This window comes from Phaenicophaeus curvirostris, chromosome 5 (assembly GCF_032191515.1).
Source record: "Phaenicophaeus curvirostris isolate KB17595 chromosome 5, BPBGC_Pcur_1.0, whole genome shotgun sequence".
Classification (NCBI taxonomy): Eukaryota; Metazoa; Chordata; class Aves; order Cuculiformes; family Cuculidae; genus Phaenicophaeus; species Phaenicophaeus curvirostris.
Genome location: NC_091396.1, coordinates 20,842,764 through 20,863,979, shown reverse-complemented (window position 1 = coordinate 20,863,979; position 21,216 = coordinate 20,842,764). Strand labels below are relative to the sequence as shown.

The following is a 21,216-nucleotide window of genomic DNA, read 5'->3' as shown; positions in this document are numbered from 1 at the left end:
CCTTAATCATTTTTGTGGCCCTTTGTTAGGCTCACATCAGCATGCCTCTATTTCCTTGTGCTGATGAACCCAGAACTGAATCCTTCAGGGGTGGCCTCACCAGCACTAAGCAGAGATTCTTTTATCAAAAGGTGCAGAATGAACTGTTGAACTCTCTCCATCAGCTTATGAGACACTTCCCACCCTCTGCTGGTTACTGGTAGACCCAGCCATGACTTAACTTCTGGTGTAACTACCTCTACCTAAAGTTAAACCTAGATTTCTTTCTCTGTCCAGAAGGAACACTGGATTAAAGTATGTCAAGAGAGACCAAGAAATTATGTGTACACATTGTACTGACTTAATGGAGGACAGCATCCAGCAAGCACAACAATAATTTGATCATGTAAGAAAGGTGTTGGTTGTTCTCCTACCCACAGATCTCACAATTCCCATTAAACATTTAGCTCAAGCCAAGGCATTTTATCTATTTCAGTGTGCTGATGCATTTTAACTCAATGTTTGTGGTAATAGTATACTCAAAGGGCAGCCAATAATTTGTCAAGGTGTGCAATCTAAGCATGTTCATTTGCACGCTTATAATTTTAAACATAATTTAACAAACAAAACCCTGTTAATATACACATTCAACTCTTACTACAGTTTATACTACTGCTTAATTTTACATGAAAACATTAAAAACACATTTTGAGATAAACCAAAGCCATCCATTCATGATAATCAGAACGGTGCCAATCCAGCTAGACCAAATGTTCATAAATGCCTCCACTTCCACACCACCTCTGTACACCTATAAACTGCACTCATCAAGTCCTTTAATCAAAGGAATGCCAGCTTCTACCATCTCTTTAGTCCTAAAGCCAAAGCTACAGAGACCAAAGCTACATTCCTGACTTCATCTGAGAAACCAACTCAACTCAAGCTGGCATTGAGACAACCAAAGCCGTCCCATAGTTCCTTTTGTTCCCTTAAGAAATGGTGTAGAAATTAAAGAGATAAGAATACCGTTATTCCCAAACTACTTAAGATGACTAAATTTGCATAGGACTAAGAAGCCTCAGTCTCCACTACTCAGGATACGACGAATCACAGAATTTGCAGGAAAAAAAAAAATAGTGCTAACATGGGAGTGAGTTCTGTGGGGTTAGTAAGGAAGTCGACACATTTCCACTTCTTCCCCATGCAATCCCAGCTGAGGGAAAATAACTTTTTCCTACCATCTCTGAGCAGGCAGCTCTGCTCTCAAACAAAGCAAATGGTCTTTGAACAATTACTGCTCTTTAGTAAGTTATAGCTATGAGTAGGAAAACAGAGAAATAAGAATGAGGACTGATAAAACATTTATGAAAAGGCTGTCACCATCAAGAACATCAATTTGAAAATTAGCACAAATAATACTTCCCATAAGAACTTTAAGCTTCTCATGCATGAGACTATTTGCAGCTATTTGGCCACTCATCATATCAAAAGCTTTCCAAATCCCAGAAATTAGAGCCATACCAAGATACTGGATATGACTCAACCAATTTTATGGTTGAGCACTTTTCTTACATTCTAAGAAAACAGTTGTGCTAGTCATACCCTCATTACAGCTTTTCAAATAATTAACCAAAAGCTTCTGAAATAATTTTATACTTGAAATTAATCACTGAATAGCAGTACACAAGATATAAACTAATCTCTAGCTTTCAAGGCAGCAATAACCATGTTTCACTTAAAACCAGGGCATCTTCTTCATTTTAACTGAGTAGTCATGAGAGAAAATTATAACTGCTAAAAAGCATAACCTTCACACGTTTGATGTTCTTCTTCTCTAGTATTTGCAATAATCACAAGTGTTTTTATTCAGTATTCCCCTCCCCAACTACTCTAAAGGAGGCAAGATCAGATGACACACCGTTAAAAATATTTCATTAGAGTCATTCAAATAAATACCCAAAGCCTCAGTCTGCTGTAGCTCATGCAGATCAGGCTTCAGCATACAGATCTCAGCGATTTCAACACAGAAAGTCAGTATGCTTAACCGAAAGTACAGGATACACTGTTGGGTGGGACCAAGGTCCTGCTGAATCAGCAGTTAACACCACTGCAGTTGTATTTAAGTGGTGCTATAAACACAGTTGTGAGTTATGTAAGAACAGCTACAGGCCTGGTTCATGGTTTATCTGTGACACTGACGAAATGCTGGTTTAACTACTAGGTGCATCTGAGGCTTTTATATTTTTAGACTCTGAACCAGGAGCTTTCCAATCTTGATAGTTACCCCTTCCAAATCCACCTTTTAATATCCCCCATGTCATATTTAGTCAGCCAACCCTCTCCTTCCTTTAGTGCCAAGTACACCTTTGGTTTATGACAGTCATTGCTTGCAGATTCTGGCTAATTTGCCATAAGCAACCTGCTTAAGCGTTGGTTAGGCTGGGCTACGGCACACGCTTCCTTAATACTGTACAGAAACTGATCACAACTTGTTTGAACCTTCAACTAATGGCCATTCTACAGAATGCCAAAACTGATGATGAATAGCTTTATCCTTTGTATACAATAATTTGTTATTGATGTTTTCTAATTTGCATCTTATTTCCTTCCTCCAAAGCCTCTGCTATTCCAAATGGGGAAGACTGCTGCATAAATTAAGCTGGTTTCTGCACGAGCCCATTGACACTGACACTGTCCAACACACCCACACCATGTCATGAAAGACATTTTAAAATCTAAAATTAGGGAAATGTAGAAATTGTTTTGCAGCTTTCCTTCAGCCAGTCAAACTAATTCAAAGGTCCTCCTCCTCCATGAATGTAATTTCTACAAACCCCATCAGAATCAGCACACGAACTCAGGCAAGGCCAATTCACAACACCAGTGAGTACACACACACACACAAACACACCCCCCCGCCCCAAGACAGCGTGGGTTGTTTTAAGAAATCGATTTTTATTTTTCTTCAATATAACCATTTCCCACGTGTCAGATTCAGCTCTTTGTGCTTCAGCATATAAAGGGGGCAGAAACTTCTCAAGCAGTACTGTCTGCTGAATAATCCAAATCATAGAAAAGCAGCCTAAACTTGAACAGTAAGCTTGCTCCAGAAGAAATCACAGCAACCATCACACAACTAGGAACAAATTCAAGATTTTCTAATCTTGTTTCTAATGTTTCTAATACATTGTAGGCTGTCATAATGTGAACTAATTCATTAGCACTTAGCAGCGACAGTCAGATATAAGGATTCTGGATACACTACAGCTTCTGAGAATCAGAGCCCTATGTTACAAGTTGTTAATGTAGCAAGCCTAGAGATAGGGATTTAGAAGTTCTGGATTTAATGACCCTTGTCACAGAATCACAGAATCACAGAATAACCAGGTTGGAAGAGACCCACCGGATCACCGAGTCCAACCGTTCCTACCAAAACACACATCCTAGGCTGTTCAGATCTAAGACCTTCCCTTCAAGACTGAGAACGAACTCATTTGTTTCTGCTATGCATTCACACACTCTTTTGAAAATTTCTTTTCAGGAAATTGTTGTTTGCTTGTCTCGATACACAGTAAGAACTCAGTTCTGAAATGCATTTCTGCTTTTTCACACAACATTCACGATATTTAGGTTCTTTTTACAACATTGCAAAGAATTTCAGCTATCTCTTTAGTTAGGCTTGAGTAAAATCTTTACATAAATTGATTTGACTTTTGTTATAAGTTGATGTCCTGAAAACACAGAGTACTTATGCAAAAGCTGTGAACTCTAACTTAACAAAACACCAACACTACTGAATTCCCCATCAGCAGTCCACCTAGCAAGACAGTATATAAATGCTGATGTTCTCCGAAACAGTGCCTAACGTCTTCCAGTAAATAATCAGAGCTTCACACAACTCACATCCAGTCTGGAATTTGGATGTTTGGAACAAAGTGTCAGTGAACTTGCAGAAAAGCGTTTTGTACTATTATATAAAACCTTGTACAAGCCCTTTGGTTCAACAAAATCACCCCATTTTCCCCTTTACTGATTTACTGCTGAACCTTTCCACCAGTTATCTAAAGGATACAGGCAGCACTAGCATTTGACATGTCAACAAAAATAAGGACGTTGTTTCTTTAGGTACACACAGTCCCATTAAGTACTTGTACATTCTTTACATTAGTAATCATAAACGTACCCTGACTCCTCACATTCATCTAGGAAGCCTTATACAGGAACCACTGCAAAAGCAACCTGACAGAGTTCCGGTCTGTAGTGTGGCAGCTGCTGATATGGTAATCACTGAATCATAGGATAGTCTGGGTTGGAAGGGACCTTAAAGATCATCCAGTTCCAACCCCCCTGCCATGGGCAGGGACATCCCACTAGATCAGGTTACCCAAGGCCCCACCCAACCTGGCCTAGAACACCTCCAGGCATGGGGCAGCCACAACTTCCCTCAACAACCTGTTCCAGTGCCTCACCGTTCCCATGGTGAAGAAATTCTTCCTTATGTCTAGTCCAAATCTGCCCCTCTCCAGTTTATACCCATTGCCCCTAGTCCTGTCACTACGAGCCTTTATGAACAGTCCTCCCCAGCTTTCCCGTACACCTCTTTCAGGTATTGGAAGGTCACTATAAGATCTCCTCCGAGCCTTCCCTTCTCCAGGCTCAACAAGCCCAACTCTCAGCCTGTCCTCTTCTGGGAGGTGCTCCAGCCCTCTGATCATCTTTGTGGCCCTACTCTGGACCCATTCTAAAAGATCCATATCCTTCTTATGTTGAGGATTCCAGAACTGGACATGATACTCCAGATGAGGTCTCACAAGAGAAGAATAGAGGGGCAGAATCACTTCCCTTGACCTGCTGGCCATGCTTCTTTTGATGCAGCCCAGGATATGGTTTGCCTTCTGGGCTGTGAGTGCACATTGATGGCTCACATCGAGCCTCTCACTGATCAGCACCCCCAAGTCCTTCTCTGCAGGGCAGCTCTCAATCACATCATCCTCCATCCTGTACTGAAAATGGGGATTGCTCCAACCCAGATGTAGGACCTTGCACTTGTTGAACCTCATGAGGTTCTCACAGGCCCACTTCCCCAGCCTGTCCGGGTCCCTCTGGATGGCATCCCATCCTTCTGGTGAGGCAACTGTACCACTCAGTTGGGTGTGATCTGCAAACATGCTGAGGGTGAAGTCAATCTCACTGTCAATATCATTGACAAAGATATTAAACAGCACAGGTACCAGTACAGACCGGTTGCCCTCTATTACTTAGTTTCAATTTTCACACATCTGAAGAAGGTAGTTTCTCACAAGACTACCCGTCTCCCAGTGCAGGATAAACCATAAACTACTTTATACTCATGGCTTATCCTAAGCTCTTCTATTAACTCAGCATCCCTATGCAAAGAGGCCAGACTTCATGAAAATGTCAGCTGATGCCTGTTTCTTAGAGATGAGAAACCTCCCTACGCACACCACACAGAAGAGGAAGATAAAGTGACCCCTGAAAAAGACTTGTGAAAATAGCAGCAGATTAGTAGCAAACCACCTCACTTATGTGGATTTGTGCACACAAGAGAAGAGTACCTCACTTCTCTTTTCCCCATATCCCAGGGGTCCATCCCAGCACAGCAGATCTTCAGTCATCATTGCAATGAATATGAGATCCAAACATGTGAAATGGTGGGGAGTACTGAAGAGGGAGGGAGGAACCACACAGAGATATAAGCATTTTCAAGAGCAGTAGAAGTAACACATCCAGCCTGCTCCATTACTGCGTCCTAACCTGGTCACATTACAGCAGTGAGACTCGTGGTTTCACCCAGATTCTTTAACTTTCCAGTACAAACATTACCAACATCACCACTTAAAGATATCCTCATTTTGTTTATCAGAGCATAGCAAGTAGGAATTCCTGTTTTGACTTATGCAGATTTACGCACCTTGCTGACTACGCATGTTAAATAGACATCACATCAAATGACAGTTAACTTACCAGACAAGACAACTGAGAAAGTAACAATAAAAAAAGGCTTGGAAAATGAATTACTTTTCAGAAGTGCAACGGAATAAATTAAGCAACCATACTGGCTGAATATTTGGCTTGGCAACTAAGAACAGCTCTGTTTTTCTTTTTGGCTGTCATTTCTTGCCACGAAATATTTAAGCTCAAACATATGTTCAACTACATATCTTGAGAAAAATACCTTGGGAAAACATAAACTACAACACAGGGCTATGTCTCTTTCTTCAGAACTAAAAACTCAATATAAATCACCACTGTAGCAATTTAAGCATTTAAGTCAAATTAATATTTACCCATGAGCAGGATCCAAAGCTATTGCCCTGGGCTGATCAAGGTCTTGCCAGAAGAGGACTTTTCTAGATGTTCCATTGAGATTAGCTACTTCTATCCTATTGGTTTCTGAATCCGTCCAGTAAAGTTTTTTCCCAATCCAATCACATGCCAGGCCATCCGGGGAAACCAGACCAGAAATGATGACATTCTGCACCACATTCCCAGTTTGGTTAATGTAAGTTTGCTTGATGGCTTCTTCACTCACATCTGTCCAGAAAACGATGCCTTGTGAATACTGGAAGTCAACCGCAGCAGCATCCTCTAAACCACTGACCACCACAGTGGATTCCAGTTTCGTGCCTCCAGCATCCACAAGTCGAACATCCCGCCGGTTGGCAAAAAGCAGAAAGGGAGATGCTACAGAAGAAAATAACAAAAACATGTCAGTATTATTGGCATCTACATACTCATACTGAGTATGAATATGGCAGAGGAGGATTTCTTTTCCCAGATCAGTGGGAAAGGCAGTACAGAAGAAGGAAGGTGGAAATTTGACATGAGAGAAAAATGCACACTACCCAAAAAAGCTCTTCCTTCCATTTGTCAGACAAAGGAGTAAAAGACAGAGGTCAGAAGAAAAAATAAAAGAAACAGGTCCAATTCTGTATCTATAGGACATGGACAGCATCTTCAACACAGTTAAAAGGCTAAACTGAGGCCATGCAGCAATACCTTCTGGCCCAGGCTTAGAACAAATTAAGTCTTTATGGTTTAAAAGCTTAGTTCATCAAGTTGAAGTAGTAACAACACACAGAAGGTAAGTTCTGATGTCCTCTAGTAGCAGGCTGGAAGCTATCAGTACTAGACACAACAACCTCAAACGAGCCTACCAAACACCCTCCTAGACAGCAAAGACTGTGACAGAGGTTCAGAACTACTATCTTCTCCCTGGCACCACAAAAAGAGTGGAAATTCAAGGAATTGTTTGAAAACAGATGATGATGTGGGTTGTGGAAGTTTGTCAGAACTGCTGTTATCCGGAAGAGGCTGTCAGAGGAAAAAGGACAAGGGTTCTTACTGTTTTTGAAGGCTGAAGTCGGTAGTAGAAGCTGGAGTCCTAGTACTGAATGACAGGGAACAGACTTGGAAAGGGGGACTAGCTTATGATTGATACAAAAGGGATGGGAAGCTTAAAGACATGTCAAAATAACAGCCACAGAGCTATTCCAATAGTACCTGCACAAAGTTCTAGATCTCCTGCACGCAAGATTCAGTTGGACAATGACATGACCTTGGTGAATGACAGACAGAAAAGAAGGAGGTAGAGAGAAAGACTCATGAGAGGCAAGGAAATTAACCTTGTTGAGTTGTAGCTGACAGCAAGACATACAGAAGCAGCAGTAACACTGGCAAAGATTTTAGCACAGACAACATGACTTTTCTCTCATACCAGATCTCATCTTCCAATATAGGACTGCAATCTAATGCTCGCAGTTGAGCCTGTCCCTCTACACTCTGAGAAGGAGAGAAAGGTGTGAAGGTCCTAGACCTATAAACTCTCCCTCCACTCCCCATGCAGATTATTGCAAAACTCTAGTAGAGGGAGATTGTAAAGATCCCTCTGAAGGGCTCATTGGGGTGGGGAGGGGACAATCCACGGTTCAAAGAGAGACAAGGGCACAACTCTCTTCAAAAGAGAACATTAGGTAGACATACTGCACAACATTCTTTCTCAAACATGCCAGACTGATGGCCAAGTTAACCACTTCATTCCTCTGGTAAAGGTGCAGGCTCACTCCTTCATCCAGCAGTAAACAAGAAAAACATTTACCTGCAGAAATGGCTGGGAAGGCAGCAGCCAAGTACAAAGATGCCACCATACTGGCCACAGCTGCGAATATCATTGGCAGGTAAGGAGAATGCCAGTATTTCAGAAAAAGTCACTAAACGCTAGAAGTAATAGAGCTCCCTCAGCTTCTTGCCTGATCGTCAAATTCTGAAAGGGTTCTTACGCCATAAAATGAAGAGCTATTTTCATTTGTCACTACTGCTTGTCACCCTGAACGCCAGTACCCCTCCCCCACTCCTTTCAATTCTTCTAACTCAACTGTCAGCTGCTCATGTTCTATGCCTGTCAGCTTCATATACAATCACTTTACCTGCTCTGCTTCCAATGTGCACCCAGCAGAGGTCCAAACACTTGCCACTCAACTCAAGGAACAACACACATACCAGAGTAGCATCAACAGATATGTTATTTCACTGTCTACAGCTTCAAGCCCAGGATATAAATTTTACTTCTAGTTTCAAATTCATGTTACTGTCTATAATATATGAGAGTTAGCTCTTGATACCGTCTTGCAGATTCAATTCCTCTGGCACTTCTAAAAGAAAACAGTTTATATGAGGTCTGAGTTGGAGGTCTGCTATTCTGGCAGCCCTGCCATGTGCTACTGCCTTTTTTGTGAACTCTGGCTCCAGCTACAAGCTCACTGGAGAGCACGTGCCACTGCATGGGCCAAAGCAAAGTACATCTCAGCTTATGTATTTATGTGCAGGCCATAGATCTCAGCTAGAGTCTACAACTCTGTTTCAGATGAGCTTAAAAACATACATAAAAATTCAGCATTTCCCCCCCCACACCCCGAGTCAGGAAAGAGATGGTTTTGTTTTTCTTTTTGGAGGAAGTGTATGCCAATGAAAGTAATAAGTAAAATTTAAATCAGCTGATGGCTTTAGTGAGGATCTTGGACAGCTAAGACAATAGTTATCATGAATATTTCACTGAAAAGGTAATAGCTTTGTTTTCTACAATATTGAACTCAAGAGAGTTTATACAGCTTGAGGAGAATTATTTGTTAAGAAAGGAAGTCTCACTCCTATCTCACTTCCTAACTTGCCAAATCCTCCTCTCTCTCATCTTCAAAAACACAAGGAATAGTATCATGAAAGCCCAACAGCTTAGTTATTGAAAACAGAAGAGAAAATGTCTAAAATGCAAAGTGCTTGTTTTCTTCTCTGCAACTTATTGGTTCCCTGTAACCATGTCTACTAGAAGCGGTGCTGCAACAAACCATTTGAACACTTGGAAAGTTTGATGTTAGTGGGCTCTGTTTAAGTCACAAGTTCTTTGGGGCAGAGAATTGCCCAAGTTAGGCATGTTGTGTCACAAAACCAGTCTCACCTCCACCAAAAGGTCGAAGCTGTACAAGGTCTGTGTACAAATTTTTAAAAATATTGTCCCAAAAATGTGGTTTGAGGAATATGAATAGATGGATTTTCATCTAGAAATTTCCACGCTGAAGCCATTATTAATGCTACCACAAAGGAAAAAGGAACCGGAAATACCAAGTTCAGTCAACAGCAGAGGAATTCAACTGCTTCTTAACCAGAGATCAGATATGAATCATGTCTAATCTAATCAGTATCAATAATATCCCAGCTCCCCTCTCCTTTCAAAAGATTTCTTCCTCACCGATGCCCACAGTAGGCCAACAGCATACAGGTAACACTGTTCTCTGTAACTTCTGTGCTTCAGAGTCATCCTGACTGAAGTGCAGCCGCATTGTTACCTATGAATACTCAGAAGGGAAATCACATTGCCCTGCCTCCAGTTGTATTAAAATTTTTTCTGCATTTATACTCTGATGTAAACTGATTGATTATTGAAAACGGCGAGAGTTCATCCCTTTTAAGAACAAATGAGTATTCAGTTTCCTTTGGAAAAAAAGAGATAAGGAACTCTTGATTTTGAAAAGCATATTCACTTCTTTGCTCCTCTCCACCAGCCTATTTTATTCAGTCCAGATTTTTAAAAAAATAGTTGCAGAGCCCCTTTAGAGCATTACAGGTTACTGTGCCATCAACAAACCATTCTAGAGATTCACAGAATCACAACAAGGTTTAGTTTGAAAAAGACCTTTAAAATCATGGAACCCAACCATAAGTCTAATGTTGCCAAGTCTACCACACTAAACCATGTCCCCATGTGCCACATCTACATGTCTTTTAAATACCTCCAGTGATGGTAATTCAACCACTTTCCCTAGGCAGCCTGTTTCAACACTTGACAACCCTTTTGGTGAAGTAATACTTCCTAGTACCAAGTTTAAACCTGTCCTGGTGCAATTTGAGGCCATTTCCTCTCCTCCTATCACTTGCTATTTGGGAGAAGAGACCACCACCCATCTCACTACAACCTCCTTTCAGGTAGATGTAAAGAGCAATCAAGCGTCCCCTCAGACTCCTTTTCTGCAGATTAAACAACCCCAGTCCCCTCAGCAAATCCTCATCAGACTTGTGCTCTAAGCCCTTCACCAGCTCTGTTGCCTTCTCTCGGACACACTCCAGCAACTCAATGTGCTTCTTGTAGTAAGAAGCCCAAACCTAAACACAGTATTCGAGATGCAGCCTCACCAGTGCTGAGTACAGGGGAACAATCACTTCCTCTACTCCTGCTGGCTACACTATTTCTGGTAGAAGCCAAGATGCTATTGGCCTCCTTGGCACTTGGGCACACATTCAAGATCATCCCACTGATACATGGTACAAGTTTGTTTATTCAGAATACCAGATGTATGTAGAATCAAAGATTCACTTTCAAAAACGTGCACACCAATCTCATTTCAAATCATGCTGTCTTCTCAAACCTGAACAGGGCTTGAATGTCCAGAGAACACTCTTATCCTTGGTGCATTTAATTTTTTACTACATAACTCTTGAAAAGGCAAACTCTAAGGCCTGTTAATGGTCATTTCTGAGGAAAAGAGGAATGCAGGGATGGGGGGAAACAAACAAACAAAAAAATTAGCAACTATTTCGATTACCGTTGACCTTCATATAAGCTTATCTGTTAGACAGCAAGAAGCAATATCTCTTGCTTGAGAAATTATCCAACAGTTAAAGTCAGGTGTTCTCAAAGGAACACCTAGTGTGATACTTTATTTTGATCAGCAATGGTCCCGAGAACTGAATATTGCTTGAAAGGGGAAACACCAGCTTCTATTTTGAAAAGAGAAAAGAATAAATAATAACATGATGAATGTGGAGGACAAATTGTTTACATCCCGCCTATTACCACCCAACTGAAAGGACAACATTCTAATGTAGATTGAAAAAAAAAAAAAAAAGCAGCTGTATTATCTTCCAGTAAAATTAGAACAGTCCATATTTTTTCCATAATAGGCAATATTTAAAACTTCTGTACATAGCTGGACTTCACAATCCTTTGACAAAGCAAATAAGAACCTACACCCCCACAAATTATCAAATGAACTCTAAGCAACAGTTTAAACTGTAGAAAGTTACAGACTTCTTGGAGCAATTCTACAATCTCATTTGAATTATGCAGTACTTGATCAACAATTCTTCATTCTAGAAAGACATATTATTTCTATTTTAAAGAGCCACCAATTTTCCAATTGCTTTCTCCTAACTGGAAAACACACCCTTGACCTGACAATGGACCCCTAGGCTTACTGCACAACAGTGTGAATATAGAGCTCTTCATCAGTCTATTACTGGAGAAAAGGAAACACTCTTGACGAAGCTGGTTAGGGATCAAGCACGGGTTCAATTTCCAGCTTGCTCTTGTTCCCCTGAATGCTCCAGGGCAAATCTTCTGTTCCTTGTCTGTGTTTAATTACTGAATTTTAATCATTTTACCTGTATCAAGAAAGCTGTCTTGTGCAGTCGTAAGACTGGAGGATTTGTACACTGCACGTATAATCCATTTGGTCGCTTACTATAAACAGTATCTGTTCTAGCATGTCTATCATAGTTTCCTTACCACCAATTCTATCACATCCACAAGTCTATATGTTAAATGCACCGAGGCTTAGACTCCTCTGCACTTCACCATACATAAAAAGGCAGCAATCTTTCTTTTTCTCTGCTTTCCATCCATCTCTGCTAAAAACATAAGCTCTACAAAGCATAGCAAGCCTTCTGCCATCAGCCTAGCTGTAATTACCTTCCAACAGAACAGGCCAGCATGTTGCTTCTGAACTCAGCCACTAAGTTTCATTTTTTGTTTTAATTATACCAATTCCATCCATAGCACTTAATTTTAAGACGTGCTTTAGGATCCCTCATTAGCACCAAGGTGACAACTAATACCAAGGGACAACTAAAAATTGCACTATATTAACTAATAGTTCTGAAAACTAGTTTGATGAGGCAGAACTCATTTACATATTAACACTAAGATGATCATGAATTATAATCAACAGAACATTTGTCATCAGTTGCAGGTTAGCCACAAAGCTGTAACAGTTCTAACACAAGCTAAGCAAGAGAGTTCTAAAAAGTTATGTTTATACTACTGCTTAGTACTTGTTTATGTGCCTACATTTTGTTTCATTCCCCTTACAGTCAAAATAGAAAGACATGATAATACTGGGGCACACGATTCCTACTCTTGAAAGCACCACAAGTGCAGAACACACACAAATCCTACATACAGCGAAGGAGAAAAGCCTTACTTAACAATTCTTACACCAGTTAACTGGGCTAAAGGTCATGGAAAGGTTTAACTGTGCTTTCAAGAAAACCAACTGAGGATTTTGGAAGCCTGGTATACAATATAAAATGAAGATCTTATTTTAATAAGTATATGAACTAAAATAGCCATCCAAAATTACAGTATGTGCAACAACTTATACTTTAAGTATTATTTCAAATCTTAACAGGCCAAATGCATACGGGACCTCTGTGGTTAAGCCAACTGTACTGCTGGACAGAGAAAATAGCATATAACTCTTGCAGCATTCAATGTTCCAAACCACAAAGCATCCACTACCAAGGAACAAAACCAACCCCTCTACCCACCACAGGCACGAGATGGTAAAAAAATGTGTCAAACTATTAGCACCCAAGGGTGTAGAGTCTTATGGAAGCGCTAAGATAGGATATGGGGTAAGCACAAATCAGCTTTCTATACTTAAAAATAGCTGCCCTGTGAAAACATGACCATGTAAGTAAAGTCCTAACAGCCATAAATTATTTGGAGAAACTGGTTCTAGAGCACAGTGATCCCTCTTGTCCAGCTCTAATTCTTAACTCTTTTGGAGCATAAGGAGTCTTATACCTTTGACAGCTACTTCCAAACACTTAGAGAAGAAAGTTATTCCACATGCTGCCACTCTTCTGGCTATTAACCCCACTTTTCATGGCTTAGCTCAAGAGGAGAGAGACAGTAGCTGGTGGCTGCGGGAAGCTCACATGCCAGGACACACAGACACAACTCAAAAAAACCCCAAACTTAAAAAGGAGAGAGATGCAGGCATGGAAGAGAAAGGAAGATACTCAAGAGTTTAGCTAAACCTTCCTCCTAAAATAAACCCAGTCTGACACCTTACTAGGCAAGAAGGGAATACGGCACATACAAATCCCATAGATACACATAGATTTATTTTACTCTTCTAACACAATTATTAGATATTCAGCAGAAAAAAAAAATCTTTCTTAAATACCAACACATTCCGGATCCTGGTTCATTTTACTGGCACCTACTACTGCTGCAGAGAATCTGAAATCACTGGCTTCAGAAGACAGATAAAATGTTGATCTTCCTGTGCAAACTGCACATACCTAACCAAAGTTTGAACTTGCCAGGTACCATCCTCCAAAAAATAGAGAGCTATTGTTTTTACCCTCAAAACAGTCCTCTTATTGTAGATAAGGTGGATTCCCAATATAATTACTAAATTATAGAATATTCTTTGTGCAACTTAGATGTAGATGGTAGCAGTTCGTAGTGCAGACTGAAAGAAATCAGGAATGCCTGGTTTCACTTTCCACATATATCCCTTTCATGAACTTCAGCAGGTGCTTCAGCCCAATTATTTGTAAAAATCATTCCACCTGCTGCAAACACACCTTTCCTTCTGCTGTTAATTACCGCAAAGGGCTTCTGAGAAGTCTACTCATGCTTAAACAAGGCACTTGAAGATGTTCCAACAGAAGGCTCCATGATACATTCAACATTTCATTCCTGACATGGTTAAGACTTCTCTCTGTGAATCAAGGAGTGAGTGTGGGTGAATGCGCTGTGAAGGAACAGCTTTCTAATGATGGCTTGTTTATAGTAGCATTTTAAGAGGAAAATATATTCCTTCCCTAAATTCCATCCCATTCCTCTAACACTTCAGCTCAATCTATTTGATAGTAATTTCCCTCTCCAAACTGAAAGAAAGTGTTCTGGTTATTAAGTAAGGAGGATTTATTTCTATTTTATCTGATTTTAGGTAGAATCAAGGTCTTGAGTTCAGACATGGGAGTGTTATTTTAAACCACTAAGAATATCCCACATTTATACACATTGCATGCAGCAGATATCAGGCAATTTTTGTAAATTTCATTCTTTACTAGCCTGTATTATAAATTGTTTGCATGGTAACAACAGGCACAAACCCATGCAGAAGTAATCCAATCCACACTAGTAACCCATATCCTAAAATATATCTGCTGCCACTTTCACTTATATGCGCTAAATGTTATCTTCAGCACCACTCCTGAATACCTGAAGACAGTCAAGATCTCAGTGACCATCAATCTACAGCAAAAGGGAGGCTGTACACCATCAATGTGCATAAAAGAAGTGACAAGACTTTGGCTACAAATACCTTGGAAGGTATTAATGTAAATAAATTATGTATTATGTACAAATGTTCATGTAAATAAATCATGTAAGTTTAAAGGACATCTGGTTTAGCAACAACAAGCTGGAAAGAGTCCATAGAAAAGCATAAAAAAAAAGTGTTAAGTGGGTTTAGAAAACGTGAAGTTTGTTCTTTTCACCTAGGAGAAGGGCTGGGAACACAGTGAGATAAAGATTAAAACAACAGTCCAACCAGTCAACACTGATTTAAGAGTGGCTGAAGATCATTTATTCATAGACATTGGAGAAAGGACACACTGTAGAAAACAGATCAGGTTAGGCTTTGGGTTTTTCATTGACCGAGTAGAGAAGGCAGAGGTAGTGCAGGCAGAAACATGCTTTGAAGATACCAGAGCACACCAGAAGCTGAGAATGGATTGCAAAAGGTTATTTTTAATAGTGATTGGATAGCCATTCCCCAGGTATAGCTTGTGTATAATTAACTTCTGCCTCAGCAAAGGAGTTTCATCTGTGTGTCTTGAAATCAAAGACCAAAGTTAGTTCATTTCCCTTGGTCAAGAGATGCCAAAGGATTTCTCTGAAGAGCACGCTCTGAAGAAGTCCAGCAACAGTGCTTTATGCAAATTATGAAACTTAGAATTTGTTCATACTGTCTAGGCAGGCAATAAAACATTTTAAAACTCACAATAGCACGTTCTGAACTTATTAATTATTGTTTTGTCCTGTTTCTTTACATACCAGTAAAGCCAAGTGACTGGATACAGTGTGCACAATTTAGTGTACTTCCATCTCTGCAAGTGCTGGAAGCCAGGTATGTGTGTTCAAGATCACTTTTCTATGGATGCACTGTTTTGAAAGAGAGATCCTCAAACTCTTCTGTCTTTTCCCACAGACCACCCATTAAGCTCACCACATGAAGTCCCCTCCTGGTGCACAAGGCAATGGTGCTCTTAGACTGCCCTTAATATCCCTGCAGCAAATACTGAAACTGATTACATAGAACAAGCATATGTCAACTTCTTTAAACACAGCTTAGCAGCTGGAAAGGAGAACAGCCAAGTCCATGCAAGCAGCCAACACTACACGGACCACCAAGCAGCACACAGAACATATTCAGAGATCTGCTGAATATCAGCTATAATTTTGGGACACTTACATCAAGATGCTGAGATATTCATTAGGTATCAAGCACATTTTTATTTAGAGGATAACAAAGATTCACTACAGCATAAAGCAATCTGCTTTGTTAAGAGGAAATTTCTAAACATTATTCCAAAATTGGCTCTTGACAATCTCTCCCTGTGCAATGCACAACTGGTGTTCAGCCAAACAATTGTGAGGACTGCAGTTCTGACTAGCTAACGCTAAACAGAAAACAGTTCTGCAGTCTGAACTGCCATTTGTCCCTGAATTTGGGTTCTCACCCAACCATTCTACAGAGGTTAAAATACACATGAGATTTTCCCAAAAAGCAGTCATACTGTTCACAACAGTTAGCTTATTCATCTGAGGATTCTGCTACAATGTGCTACTCAAGAACCACAATGCACACAACAGCTCAAACACAAATATTCTGTCTATTTGGGATCAGGGCATCTTGGCTGCAGATAGGCAATTTTGAAAGGAAGTTTTGAAAATCAGCACTTCAAAAACAGCTGTTAAGCTGAGTATCCTCCAGTCTTAAAAGTCAGCTTTTGAGTTTGGTGCTTGCTGAAGATTAAAACCTGCACGGAACTCCAAGAAGTTTGAGCTGACACCTTTCATCAAACTTCACCGATAACGGCCAAAGTTCCCAAGGTCCACTGGTAATTCCAGTCTAAATGTAGACAGTAAATCCCATAAGGAAGGTGAAAATTTTCCCACTCTTTAAGAACAACTAGGCAGCAGGACCTCACAAGTCTGTGTTGAGATGTTTGAGCTTGACACTATGTCCAAACAGAGGAACTGGATAGCAGAGAAAGACTCATCACATATGCATGGGCAATCTCTCAACCCACACCACAGTCAACCTCCAAACCTCCTCAACATTAAATTAAGAATGATGTAATACAAGGAAGGCTGTCACAGGCCTCACACACCAGCTGCTGTCTCAAGATGTAATGAGCAAACTTCTCCAGATCATCACAGACTACTGCACTGAATGCTCACCTCCTCCAGGTATACAAAGCTATGTCTTTACATTGCCCTCTGTGAGAGTGAAAGATGCAGTAAGCACTTAGAATTTGTACTCCTGGTTCCAAAAATCTAACTGTATGGGCAAACTTTGCTGACAAGTTACTTACATTGAGAGAAGAGAATTACTTTATAGTGTGTCTCACGCAAAAGTCCACAGTGATACTACCTCAGCAAGAAGCTCAGTTCAGAAGTCTTTGAGGACCATGTTCTGTAGCAAGTCACTCAGCAACTCATTAAGATATCATCCCAGAAAACCAGCTGCTGATGGCAGGCACACTCACGTCAACGGCAGGTCTGTAGCCCTTTTATGAGGGCACTGCAGCACAAGTCAAAGCATTTGCTAAATAAACTACAGCTGACCAGATACTAACGAAGAAATACTTCACCTCTCCTCAACCTATTATAGGTCTTGACCAGTTAAACGAAACACAACCTCGTTTATTGCCTGCTCAGACAGTATGTTTGCATCAACCTGTTCTGATGTGGAATTTAGAAATTAATAGCTCCAACTTGGTATGAGGCATAGTGTTCATGTACGCAGTGCTAGCAAAATTCACCCTGTTACTCTCTCTTTGCAAGGTAAACTGTGTATGAATTGCTTATTGGATTATGTTTCTGTATTGGACCCAGAGAGCTGAGTTAGAAGTGGGTGTCTGTAGGGCAGCAGTACTGGGAAGGAACTTGGCAGATGAAGATTTGATTCCCATTGTACTGGATTACCCTGTTCAAGTATCACTCCTCTTCACATTGATTCTGTAATGCCAAATACTTTCACTGTGTTATTAGTGAGAAGGTTTCATATTTTAAGTGTTCTTTAAAGTATAAACCTATGTTTTGTCTAATAACATAGGACACAAGTTTCAATTTCAGAACGGTGTTTACCATATTCAAGCTACACTGGAGCTATCTGCCAGCTGACTCATGATGTTCCTCTTTGTAAGAATTAATATGGCAATCTGCTAGTACCCACAAAAATCAGTAACAGCCTGTCCATTGAGACTTCTGGTATTTTCTGCTTTTAGAAAAAGAAGTGGCATTGGAATAGTTTCTTACATGGTATTGCCACTAGTCTTTACCAAGAAAGACAGTGCTTAAAAATAGGAATGGGGGATGTGGCATGAAAACAAAAAAAAAAAAACCTTGGATTTTTCACATTCTGGAACAGAGAGTACATGGCAATAATTCTACTGTTATTTTAAATGCAGTAGGCATGGATTTCCCTTCATCCCTATGTTATGTTCAGCGGAGTTTAAAAACCTGCAGAGGAAACTAAATGTTTGTCCTACTACTGCACAAACTAATTTACAATAGCACAGACAAAAGGGTGACTTCCTTCACCATCTAAACACAACTTTTGTTGTGAGTAACAGTTCAGGCCAATCCATGAGTGGAAAAGAAAAAAAAAAACCTGTAGCGTCCCCTTTTTTAGATTCTGGATGCCAATGGGAGCAAGGTTCTTTTCTGCTTTGTTTGTTTTGGGTTTTTTTCCAGTTTATTTTATTCCTCCCTGGTTTGGCAGACAGCTGTCTCGCCAATAATAGTAGACTGTGCAGCAATGACAGTTCCAAAATGTGATGGATAAAATAGTGGTTCTACATCATTTGGAAAATTTGGCTTCAAATTTTCTCCAGGACTTGAACAAACACAAGCTTGACAAAGGTATGCTTGTTTCTGATCTGAATTGTTTCCAATTTCTAGTTCCAGATGTTACGTTAACTCCAAAAGACATAAATCTTAAGAAAGCTGGAAAAAGGCATTTTACTTCTATCTCTGCCAAACATACAATATGTACCCTTGAAAATGTAATATGTTTGTAAAATACAGAAAACTAACTCAAAAATAGAATGTGCTGGATTCAGCTGCTGGCAAATGTTTTTCATTGGAACAAAAGCGTACTCAAGTCAGATATGGAAGATTCAAAAATATAGGTTCCACCATCTTTCCAAATAACACCATCTTGTCAAAGGGAACCTGCCAGATGATTCTGGGCTTTAGAGGGTGTGATGTTGAGAGAAGTTTTTAGAACCAAGTTGTGGACAAGATTTCTGATTTTTGTGCAAGTCTTGTGACCATCTTCCAGTCAAATATTCAAGATTTTGCTTTTGAGTGAGTTTGTTAGGTAGGAGAGCAAAAAGAAAATAAGGTGAAAAGGATTATTTAAGATAATGAAATCAGTAATATTGTTCTTGTATTTATATCACTGATAGTACTCAATCTGCCTCCTCTAATGTAGCAAACAAATACAGTTATCTGTTCCAAGCTTTGGAAAAATCACTCCTTGTTGGAAATGATTCTGCTTTAGCCAAGAATACTGATTAAACTAAATTCATTTCTTACAGCATCTTTTGTCTCTCTAAGGTCAACATCTGTCCTCCAAGTTATTGTCTGGAGCTTTTGTCCTGCTGGAACTACACAAAGGAAGATCTTCTGCTTTCTTCTATATTATTAATCATCTATAATTCTAACTGGTTTCCAACACTGCGGAGGCAAAGACACAGTGCTTCTGATAATTTAGCTTTTTCTCAAACATCTGTTTCAAAATAGTGGATTTGCTGGAAGAAAGAGTGTGTTAAAGATTTCACTAACTTTTCTTCCTTTTTTTGTGAGAAGTCGGCCAAGGGTCAGAAAAAAAAAAAGAAACCTGACTTGCTTTTTTTTTGAGGGTTAAAATGATCATACTATTCACTACTAATTGAGAAAAAAATTCAACTCTTCCAATGTGTCTGAAGGGAAGTGTTAATCAAAAGAGGTGTCATGATGCTATTGAATACAATTGTTTTGACAAATTGATTTCGTGTGGTTTTGGTGATCAGTGTATGATTTTCGTAGGCTTATTGGAATAGGATCCTACAACCTTTGGGGCAAACCTGCACTCTGCTGTTAACACAAATTAACGCCAGTTTTATCTTCAATAGCACTGCAGTTTACATACTTGAAAAGCACATGGCTAGCTCAAATTGATCAAAGTAAGGCAGGTAAGTGAATACTGCTCATTAACTGATGATATTATTGTTTATAGAGGGTAGACCACATTCTTATATACCTGGTAGCCATCACCTGCAGCTGTGATACATTTTTAGCCCTGGGTCCAGAAAATTTTGATGTAAGGTCTCCACTGGTGACTTCAACACTGAGTCCCAAGGGCTCTTCGTACCAAACTAAGATCTAGTAGTACGTAACTGTTGGAAGGAAGAGCTTAAATGATTTTTTCCCCCATTAAATTATTTTCCCTTTAAATTGGAGGTGCATGTGGCTTGTTAATAACTCTGCTGTATTGCAAATTAGTGAAGATCATGAACCTGCAATTGTTCCTTTCTTATCTAAGTTTGCAAAGGGTCCTAACAGAGACCAATACAGTACAAAGCTAGCCTAGCTGAAGTAATGTAGAATAATCATCTAAACTATTTGTCCCTCCAAAATCTTGACTTTGAGGACATTTCCAGAAAAAACAGTTGTCACTTCCAAATCTCCAGAACAAGAGGTGCTCTCTGCATTTGGACTCCAGGTGGTAACATTCAAAATAAAGTAGCTATATCAGCCTCCTTGTACCTGTTTTTACAGGCTAGTAGTTTGTGTGTGCAAGAAAGCAAACATGTTTTGGAGTTTAGTCCAGGAATTTACTTTCTTGGAAAAGGTTTTGAGTCCAGATAATTATTTAAAACTGAAGAAAATCTGAGAGAGAATGAAAATTTGGGGCCTTACATAGGTAAGTTACATAGGAGCTGTTTAACATTTCTGATTCTGTTGGTTTTGCAGTTGACTAGTTAGTGCTCTGTACAGTCTCGTGGTTATTAATTGGTCGCTCTCTGCTAGATGTCTGTTGAATTCTGGTGTTTGCAGAATTGTGCAATATGTATGTAAGTGATCATTTGGTATGCAACCAAGGATAAAGGTCCCCGAAAGAGGACTAAACAATAAAGAAGTAGTTGATGCTCTGCACTGAGGTAAGGTTGTCAAATTGCAAAAGGCAGAGCAGCTGAAGGGGTTCCCCAGATTCCCAACGTATGGTACATACTCCCCTGACAAATAAAATATTCCATGCAAAACCATAAACCCTGTGCAAATCAAGCTCCAGCTACGTTGTGTTAGGATGGATGTTGATTTAAATATGCCCTTTGTACTGGGCTGGGTCAAATGTGTTGTGTTCTGCCTTA

At 39.9% G+C, this 21,216-nt stretch overlaps 1 protein-coding gene across 3 annotated transcripts in view; it reads right to left on the bottom strand.

Moving 5' to 3' along the window:
* The window catches only part of LRP5 (LDL receptor related protein 5), a 153,805-nt gene that overhangs the window by 113,731 nt on the left and 18,858 nt on the right, over window positions 1–21,216 (bottom strand). For 2 of the 3 annotated variants that reach the window (XM_069857779.1, XM_069857780.1), the window contains exon 2: window positions 6,288–6,684. The exons of the other annotated variant lie outside the window; for it this stretch is intronic. In XM_069857779.1, coding sequence (XP_069713880.1) covers window positions 6,288–6,684 — 397 coding nt within the window. The remainder of the gene's footprint in view (window positions 1–6,287; window positions 6,685–21,216) is intronic. 3 annotated transcript variants of the gene reach the window in all.